This window comes from Aegilops tauschii, chromosome 4 (assembly GCF_002575655.3).
Source record: "Aegilops tauschii subsp. strangulata cultivar AL8/78 chromosome 4, Aet v6.0, whole genome shotgun sequence".
NCBI lineage: Eukaryota > Viridiplantae > Streptophyta > Magnoliopsida > Poales > Poaceae > Aegilops > Aegilops tauschii.
In genome coordinates this window covers 290373999-290384457 of record NC_053038.3, presented here as the reverse complement: position 1 = coordinate 290384457, position 10459 = coordinate 290373999, and the positions used below count along the sequence as shown (strand labels likewise).

General features: G+C 44.4%; 1 protein-coding gene across 1 annotated transcript; it reads left to right on the top strand.

The window, feature by feature from the left end:
• Positions 1-555: 555 nt before the first annotated feature.
• On the top strand, positions 556-5878 carry LOC109755212 (uncharacterized). Its single transcript, XM_020314112.4, has 2 exons — positions 556-3718; positions 4924-5878. Exon 1 carries the CDS (start codon positions 2116-2118, stop codon positions 3592-3594), a length of 1479 nt encoding a protein of 492 aa, XP_020169701.1. The 5' UTR covers positions 556-2115; the 3' UTR covers positions 3595-3718; positions 4924-5878.
• Positions 5879-10459: the final 4581 nt, after the last annotated feature.

Below are 10459 nucleotides of genomic sequence, written 5' to 3'. Positions count from 1 at the left end.
GTATTTATAACCGAGTACTAATACACTCCTAAGTGGGAAACCGTTAGGTTTTGATCGGTGTGAACAGGTTTGCAATTTGACACAAGCTCAAATTTTATTGACGGTTATAAGAGCGGCACTATTCCCGGAAGGCGTAACGTGGGCATGCCTTCTCGGCCGCGTACGTGCCGTTTGCACCATAGGGTGCACCACAATAGGCAATCTGATAAGCACATTTCATATACATAATTTTGGCATACAAATATACCATTTGTTGAGTTCTGATAACCAATTCTTGTTTTAAATATAGAATAATTGAATGTAAATCATATAAAAGGATTGTTGACTAGTCACTTGTTTATTTTGCAGAAAAGTGTGACAAGGCACAAAAACCTTCTACTACAAAAGATCAAGTGATGGAGTCAAGGACCCGAGCGAGAAGAAAAGAAGTTACCTGGGGCAAGCTAAAGAAGTGGGAGGATCTTCTTGTGAAGAAAGAAGAGAAGTAAGAGGGCCAAATCACAAAGTGCAGATGAGAGGAGGGGAACAAACCCTAGGCGCTGGAGGGATCCAATCGGGCCTGGCATATCTCCATCTCCCTCACCCCACCTTCTCCACCACCGGCCGCCGCCGCGGCCAGGCCGGCGTGGCGGCGCGCCACCGCGCCATCACCAGCATCCACCAGCACCAATCCATCTCCACGCCGCCGCCAGCACACACCACCCATCCATCCAGCCACCAGAGCCACCGCATCACCACCGCGCCTCCACCCCATGCTCGCGCGCTCGACCAGACGAGGTGCCTGGTGCCCCGCGCGACCATCCCCACGCTGCTGCTGCTCTTCCCACGTCCCTGATGCTGCTCTGCTTGCGCCCGATCTCTGCTGCTCCTCCTTCAATCTCCTGCTGCTTCTCTTCTTCTATCCCCAAAACTGTTGCTGCTCCCCATCCTCACGTCCTTGCTGCTCCTCTTTCTTCAATCATGCTTCTGCTTCCCCCACGTTCTGCTTCCTTTCTTCTCCTTCACTTCCTGCCTGCTGCTTCTCCTTCTTCCTTCACCTGCTGCGATCTCTCTCTCTCCCACATCTTTGCTGCTGCCCCTGCTGAACCCTCCACGCTGCTGCTCCTCCTTCTTCTCCACAAAACTGCTGCTGCTCCCTTCTTGCCCATGCCTCTGCTGCTGCCTCTCTTCTCCTACACCTTTTGCTGCTGCCATCTCTCTCTCTCTCTCTCTCTCTGAATATTCTGTAATTTGAGAAGTAAGAAGCTTTGTAATATTCAGATTCTATAAGTGCCTGTAATCTGCTATATGTTCAGTTCATACTTGTCATGTGTTAATTAGTATTCTTCTACTGTATGTGTGAGATCCCTTATGTGTTTGTTCCTTACTGCAGAAATTTATTCAGTTGTCCATGTGTTAGCTCCAGTACATGTGTGTTTTGTGATGTAAACCATGTCAGCTAGCTCACTGTAACAAATTCATGTTAGTATTTGTGATTTTATTTTGTATTGAAATTACTCTCTTTGGTAGCCAGTTGTGTGATCATTCAATTTTCAGTCTATGTATTAGCTCTGTACCTGTAATATATGTTGTGACATGAAGCATTTTCATCCCTATTCATTATCTTGTTTCTTCCCTTTGTCATATGCTTGTTAGATAAATATATGTGTTCATGTCCTGTTGTTTCCTTTTGTGTTAGCATTTTAGTTTCTCAAGTAATAGGAAAACACCAAAAAGACAACATAGACAATCTGAACTTCCCCTTTGCTTATTTTGCATTTTCTTTGGCGACAATCTTTGGGAACGACCTTGTTAGTTTAGGATTTATTTTCTGCATTCGTCTCTTAAAATTGTGTTACTTAGATTTAGCCAAGAATAGTCATCGTCGCCTAGTCCCTGTGGGGAACACGACACTCGCAGTTCGGGCGAAATACCCTACTGTACTTACAATCGATCATTTTGGTGCCGTTGCCGGGGACTAGCGTCGTGCGACCGTGTTAGGCTATAGACTAGGTTTTGCTTCTGTTTCTATCTAGTGCCATATATTTGTGATATATCTCTTACCCCTAACCACTGTTCTAGTTATCTTCTCTTTGTTTTCTTGTTCATTTTGTAGGTTGAATCATCTTCTCAGATATGGCTTACTATTCAGATCATCATGCTTATGCGAGCAACACTACAAACAGAACGGAAAGTATTCAAGACCTGATAAATAAGATTTCCCATCGATTAGATGATTTAGCTCGGCAGCGAGAAGTAGTTTTTGAGGATAGGCCTAGCTCTTATGATCCTTATTCTAGAGGCCATCCTTGTGTTGCTCCTACATGCCATATTTGTGGATTTCAGGGCCATTCACCCGCTGAATGTCAGCTTCGCTACTCTCACCCTCCAGATTGTTTTGGCATGAGCTTCGCTCAAGAGCATAGCTCATACCAAAACAATTACTCACATGGGTGGCCTGAAAACCCGAATATGTCATATAGGAGCAACAACCCTGAGATCACACCGTTTGCTTCTAGTAATCATATGCAGGGAATTAGGTACAATGAGGAGAGACATAACCATGCACCACAACAGTTTTATTCACCTCCTACTCATATACCGCAGCACCAGGAGATGTGTCCAATGGAGTTAAATGGTCCTCCATTTGGTCAACCAACACCTTCAACACAAGTGCCCACACAAGATGATTTTGATGATATAGACAAGCTCACATTGCTTAGTCCCGAGTTCACTTGGAGTGCCGAAGATGATCCAATTAGGCCGGTGATACTAGATGAAATGAAGAAGCTCAAGAGTGGGAAGGAGCTAGTGGAAGAAGTAAGGAAAATTGAGAAGAATATCAATGCCGGGTGCACTATCTCATCCCTCCTTGAGCTGAGTGTTTCTGGGATATCCCTTGAGGTGTGTGAGGTTCCAACACCTTCACATTCAGCTGAGCAACATAGCGAGAGTCCAGAGGAACAGATACTTCAGATCCAAGAAGAAATTCTCGAAGCCAAGGCACAAGATGATCCAGAGCTCGAATACCCAAATGAACAAGTTGAAGATCCAATGTCTATCTCTCCCGAAGAAGTAAAAGAAGCTGCTGTAGATGAACTTGAAGAACCAGAAATTCATTTGCCCATTGTTACACAAGAGCGTGATGTAGCAGGTTTATCTAATCCTCTTAATGACATGAGTCCTTATGATTTATTTGCTTCTACCTTGCATTACATGATGCCATCACTTAAGATTGATTGGAAAACTCATTTGCTTGGATATGATGATACATACACTGTTGGTGGCATTGCTCTCATTCCTGATGATCACAGTTACTTTCCTCGTGCCAGTTCTATGCTTAATGAAACATATCATTCCCATGCTAGTCTTGAGCTTAATGATAAATATCATCCTCATGTTAGTGTTGACCTTGCTGATTTCTACCATCCTAAACATGTGCTTTATAACTATGCTTATGTAATTGGATATTCAATTGATGACTTGGAGGGTATTATCCCTACCACTTGCATTGTCTCTTTCGTTGAGTGCTCTTTCAGGTTCTTCCTTGTGCACGAATCACTACATGTTGACCAGGTTCGAGGTGACATTCCTTGGGACCCCGGTGGATCCTGAGCACGGAGACGAGGAAAAGCAAGGAGCACACATATGGAAGAGAGAAACTGGAGCGTGCTTGTGGAAGCAAAAGGAGAAGAGCTGCAGTTTAGAGAGTGTCGAGCGAGTGTTACATCAAAGCTCGGTGAGCTGTTTCATGACCCCAATCTTAATATATCATCCATTGATACATGCTGAAATCATTTGATATTTGGGTTGCTTGAGCCATTTCTTAAATGTCGCCCCACTGAATTTTACCTTTGACATATGATGCTTGATGTGAATATGTGAACTGAATCGTGAATGCCTTGTAAACTAGTGATCTACATACTGCTTGCTTTGCTGAAATTAGTGAAAGTTATTAGTTTTGAGTGCTCAAATCCCTAGTACACTAGAAAACTCCATTTTCTGCATTTACTTTGATGCACCTAGATCATTAAGTGTTAGATGCTGATTTTGTGCCAAGTGTGTTCCCATTCAGAGCAATCACTTAACCACTATGGATTAGCATGCTATGTTCTCTGGATCGGTAGCATGTGAACCAGACATGGATGGGTGATGATTCTTGTTTCCTTTCTTATGTTTCACGCCATTGTAATTCCTTTGTTTAATAAGTAATAATGAATAAATAAGTCTGACTACCTACAGTAGCATGTTATGTTCCCTGGATCGGTGGCATGTGAAATCGGGTTAGCTTGGGCAGTAATTAATAAATAAATATGTAATTGTTGAACGAGGTGTATACCATGTTCTCTGGATCGGTGGTATGTTCCTTTGGGGAGACAAACAAAAAATTTAATAATAATTGATTGAGCCAGGTGTATACCATGTTCTCGGGATCGGTGGTATGTTCCTTCGGTGAGACTAATAAAATAATATGTGTGTTTCTTTCAAATTCAATAAGTGGTTCACAACTTCCCTTTATTCTTGGGATCATGCTCTCTTTAGGAAACTTTTGGCACAATCACCATTTGAACTTGCTAATCTTCTTTTATCATTGTAAAAGTTTAAAATGGTCAAGTCTACAAGTATCCTACTGCTTTGTAGCACTCTAACCATTAATTTTGACTAGCTAAGTCCAAAGCATGCATTGTTTAGAGATCTACTTCACTTGGACATTCTCTAGTCAGCTCACTATTCACTATCCTGCCTCTTGTCATATTCCTTTGCTTGAGGACAAGCAAAGATTTAAGTGTGGGGGAACTTGATAAGCACATTTCATATACATAATTTTGGCATACAAATATACCATTTGTTGAGTTCTGATCACCAATTCTTGTTTTAAATATAGAATAATTGAATGAAACTCATATAAAAGGATTGTTGACTAGTCACTTGTTTATTTTGCAGAAAAGTGCGACAAGGCATAAAATCCTTCTACTACAAAAGATCAAGTGATGGAGTCAAGGACCCGAGCGAGAAGAAAAGAAGTTACCTGGGGCAAGCTAAAGAAGTGGGAGGATCTTCTTGTGAAGAAAGAAGAGAAGTAAGAGGGCCAAATCACAAAGTGCAGATGAGAGGAGGGGAACAAAATCCCTAGGTGCTGGAGGGATCCAATCGGGCCTGGCATATCTCCATCTCCCTCACCCCACCTTCTCCACCACCGGCCGCCGCCGCGGCCAGGCCGGCGTGGCGGCGCGCCACCGCGCCATCACCAGCATCCACCAGCACCAATCCATCTCCACGCCGCCGCCAGCACACACCACCCATCCATCCAGCCACCAGAGCCACCGCATCACCACCGCGCCTCCACCCCATGCTCGCGCGCTCGACCAGACGAGGTGCCTGGTCCCCCGCACGACCATCCCCACGCTGCTGCTGCTCTTCCCACGTCCTTGATGCTGCTCTGCTTGCGCCCGATCTCTGCTGCTCCTTCTTCAATCTCCTGCTGCTTCTCTTCTTCTATCCCCAAAACTGCTGCTGCTCCCCATCCTCACGTCCTTGCTGCTCCTCTTTCTTCAATCTTGCTGCTGCTTCCCCCACGCCTCTGCTTCCTTTCTTCTCCTTCACTTCCTGCCTGCTGCTTCTCCTTCTTCCTTCACCTGCTGCGATATATCTCTCTCTCTCCCACATCTTTGCTGCTGCCCTGCTGAACCCTCCACGCCGCCGTCTTGCCCATGCCTCTGCTGCTGCCTCTCTTCTCCTACACCTTTTGCTGCTGCCATCTCTCCCTCTCTCTCTCCCTCTGAATATTCTGTAATTTGAGAAGTAAGAAGCTTTGTAATATTCAGATTCTATAAGTGCCTGTAATCTGCTATATGTTCAGTTCTTGTTTCTTCCCTTTGTCATATGCTTGTTAGATAAATATATGTGTTCATGTCCTGTTGTTTCCTTTTGTGTTAGCATTTTAGTTTCTTAAGTAATAGGAAAACACCAAAAAGACAACATAGACAATCTGAACTTCCCCTTTGCTTATTTTGCATTTTCTTTGGCGACTTTCTTTGGGAACGACCTTGTTAGTTTAGGATTTATTTTCTGCATTCGTCTCTTAAAATTGTGTTACTTAGATTTAGCCAAGAATAGTCGTCGTCGCCTAGTCCTTGTGGGGAACACGACACTCGCAGTTCGGGCGAAATACCCTACTGTACTTACAATCGATCACAATGTCAGCACACGTCTTGTTCCAACAACCGTGCGCGCTTGTTATTACCATCGCGCATGCTTCTTTTAATTAGAATGTGTGTGCCTATCTAGCACACACACGTTGATCTATCTAACTGTTTTTGTTTTTTGTGGCTAATCGCAAACTGTTCATGCGTGTGAAGTGTATGCCATCAACCGCAGACACTTTGATCTGGCTGACCCGTTTCTGTTCTGTTACCTAATCGCAAACAGTTAATCCTTCTGAAGCGTATGCCCTCAATCGCACACACCTTTATCTAGTTGCCCGTTTTTATTGTTTCTTGTAGCGACCCAACCCAAGTCTCTGTGTAGTTGTACCATCCCGAGATCATGCTGGCACACATAGTACATCGATGAAAAGATTCAAAGTTCAATCACACCTGAATTTATTACACGATTCTCATATCGAGTCTTTATTACATCATAATAAATTTTGCCGTAGGCCAACTCATGAGAAATAAACTAAATAAAGACGCGGAAGCGTAGATGATATAGCGAGTCCATCCGAATCCATAGGACAATCACCGAGCATAGATTGTAGCCTCACTCCTGTTCGGAAAACTCCTCTGCAACATGAGACGTTGCAGCCGTGTAGGTCAGCATTTTGAATATGCCGGCAAGTCATAGAGAGAACAACAATAATAAGGCTAACACTATATGCAGTTTGGCTTTGGGGCTCTACGTTTTATGTTTTTGCGAAAAAGCCAATTTTTTTCCTACAACAAAGGACTTGCTTGCAATTTTTTCCCTACCGAAATTATTAATAACCCATCAATTAATTAATTATGTTCGGTGTTGAGATTTCCGAAATACTTCAATTCCAGAGGCTCATTTGTCCGTAACCGGGGACACCGCTAATCGATTAGGTTGCTACTCTGCAGAGTCTTGTGCACTTTACCCGCAAGAATCATTCCCTCCTTTATGTCCTCACACTGCCTGGTGTTTGAAGACGAGACGAACAAAACAGGGTCTTCCGTAGAGTTCCTCTGGGCCACTGCCGGTGCCCATCCAATCCTATCGTTCTTCTACATCTCGTAGCACCGTCCGGCCAGAGTCACGCCTAGGGTCGACCAAGCCAGAGCCCATAATGGCTTGCGGCTGCACAGGTAAGCTTCCGGTCAAGGGGTATCCATCCGTCTCTTCGTGGCTGGGTGAAGCTTTCCGCAAGATGTCATGGCGCTTCTCCATGCATCCCGACCATCCGTTGGTTGCTCCAGGGTGCCTGTCAACCGTCCTCCACCCAGTAGTGAATTTGAAGTCCATCTTGAGCTTGAAGTCATGGGGTTATCATCATCTTGACTCTCACATCTCCCTTATGAATCGCTCAAACAACCCCGTCTACGAGCATAGCAAAATAAACTACATCGTCCCGGGCAATGGTAACAAGGGGAGTTGGGTTCAACCTACCACATGATACTACTCAAGAACATAACTTAAAAATTCTCCTACTACATGCATGGTGGGGAGGAATAGTTCTAATGCAACGAATCATAGGTACTGTAAAACATGATCAAATGACTTGCCTGGCTGATGGTCTTCGAAAGTTAGCGACTCATAATAGCAGGCTTCGCACTCCGGGAATTCTATTCGAAGCAAACAATAACCACATAAGCATACAACTATATTAACATAACAGCAAGCCAACAACTAGAAAGAAAAATAAAATAAACATTTTCTTTTTTTTGTAAGTAAAAGTTCACGTTCTAAAACTACAGGAATGAATCTGAAATAAAATACGACAGAGGTAAAATAAAATTTTAAAATAACTAGAACAATAGAAAACCACAACAAGCTAAAAACTAGAAAAGCTTGTTTTCGAGTAAAAATATTTTTAATAAAACCTATAAATACCTAAATTAATTCTACTGCTAGGCAAAGTCAAAACAAAGCAGTGGAAAAAGAAATCACCTAAAAATATTAATTCTAGCTCAATTTATAGCAGAAATACTAATCCGACTAAAACTAACATAAAACAATTTTTAAGAACGAAAACATGGCCAAAACTATTTTCTAAAGAAACTATAGGAAATTTGGAAACTAAGAAAAGAAGAATCAACTAAAAATATTAAATAACCTAAGAGATATAGATTTTGCAAAACTGAAACTATCCTGTTAAAAAAAGAAACGAAAAAAATAAAAAAACAGACGGGTGCTACGGGGCCGAAAGGTGTGCGAACTGGAACTAAACAGCGCTCGGGCGTCTTATAGGCTAAAATTCTACGGGCTAAACAGAATAAACCGCTAGGCCGGTCTAACTAAACCGCAACTTAAAATAAACCGATCTAACCAGGAATAAACCGAAACTAAACCGATCTACTAAAGAAAAACCAAACTCTTCGCGTGATCTAATCTAGGCCCTAGATTCGAGATCTAACGGTGGAGGGGAGGCCGGCGGCTTACAACGGCGGTCGACGACGAAGTTGGCTCGGGCATTGGTGGCGGAGGTGTTCCGGTGGTCCGGGGCGACGGCGGTGACGTCGGGGCGATGCGGCGGGGCGAGGCAGAGACGGTGGTGGAGTCGCTGGAGCTCGGGGATGTCGGAGGTGACCGGGGCGATGACGACGAAGCTCGGGTGCTCCGCGGCTCCGGAGCGGCGGCGGTGGTTCCTGGGTGGCGAAAAGATGTCAGAGGGGTGCGTGGGGTTGAGAGGGTTCGGTTGGAGGAGCTTGGGGGCAGGGGGTGGCTCACCGGCGGCGGTGGCGGCGACGAACGGCGGCGGTAGGAGCGAGATCGTTTTGGGGTGAGCGTGGGCTACGGTGGGACTTTAGCTAGGGTTTTGGGGGGTTTGGAAGAGGAGAGCGAGGGGGTTTTATAGGGCAGGTTTCTTGCGCGAGGGGAGGGCTTGGGGTAGGGTTTTGGGAGAGCGCGGATGTCGAGGGCGTCGGGCGCGAGCGAGATCCTGGCGTGGGAGGATTGGGAGGTTGGGGATGGCGTGGCCCCGCTGGTCGGTGAGAGAGGGAGAGGTGAGACGAGTCGGGCGACTAAGGGAGAGGAGATCGGGTGCGGGGGGCTACGCTGGGTTGGCGGCTCGGCGCTGGCTGGGCCGTCGGCCTGGCCAGCTCGGGGGGCTTTTCCTTTTTTTTTTGAATTAAGGCAGAGAGGAAAAAATAAAATATAGAGAAATATATATTATTTGTATATAGGACATATATATATATATCAATAAAATCAGAAAAATAAATCCTACAATGTGAACATTTTTCTAGAGGCGAAACATAAACTAAAAAACATTTTCTGCAAATTCCAAATAAAATTCAAATTTGAATTCAAACCTTTTAGCAATATTTTCTTCTGACATATTATTTGGAGTGTCATGTTTGCTCCTCTCATACTTTTGCACAAGTATTTGTCAGGTATTTTTGAAATAAATTTCAATTGCCAATTCAAATTCAAATTCAAATAAAACTCAAATGCCTCTTAAATTTCCAAATGCCACTCAATTCAAACAAAATGCATAGATGCTTAGCTAATAATTGTAAAACATTCCAAATTGAAAATTTTGGATGTTACAAACCTACCCACCTTAAGATGAATCTCGCCCTCGAGATCCGGGTTGGCTAGCAAATAGGTGTTGGTGGTCTCGACGGAGATCTTCTTCTCGCTCCCACGTGGCTTCCTCCTCGGAGTGGTGGCGCCACAGAACCTTGCAGAACTTGATGATCTTGTTGCCGGTAACTCTGTTCGCAGTCTCGAGAATTCTGACGGGTTTCTCCTCATAAGTCAGACCATTGTCAAGCTGTATGGCCTCTAGGGGCACTGTGTCCCTCAAACGAATATCGGCCATCTCAGCATGGCATTTCTTCAGCTGGGAAACATGGAAGACAACGTGAACTCCTGACAATCCTTCCAGCAATTCCAGCTTGTATGCGAGTTCTCCTCTACGTTCAAGGATTTTGTATGGGCCAATGAACATGGGTGCTAACTTTCCTTTAACCCCGAACCTCTTGATTCCTCGAAGTGGGGACACACGGAGATATCCTCGGTCTCCAACTTCATACGTTATCTCCTTGCATTTACTGTCGGCATAACTCTTCTATCTCGATTGGGCTATCTTGAGTCTATCTCGAATCAGCTTGACCTTCTCTTCGGAGTCTCTGATAAGATCGGGACCAAAAAGTTTTCGGTCTCCAACACCATCCCACAACAATGGTGTTCTGCACCTCCTTCCGTATAGAGCTTCGAAAGGGGCCATCTTCAGACTGGTCTGATAGTTGTTGTTGTACGAGAACTCTGCATGTGGCAGATTGTCATCCCAGCTAGACCC

Bases quoted from the DNA above. Each gene is read 5' to 3' on its own strand.
- LOC109755212 (XM_020314112.4), top strand. From the start codon at position 2,116: ATGGCTTACTATTCAGATCATCATGCTTATGCGAGCAACACTACAAAC.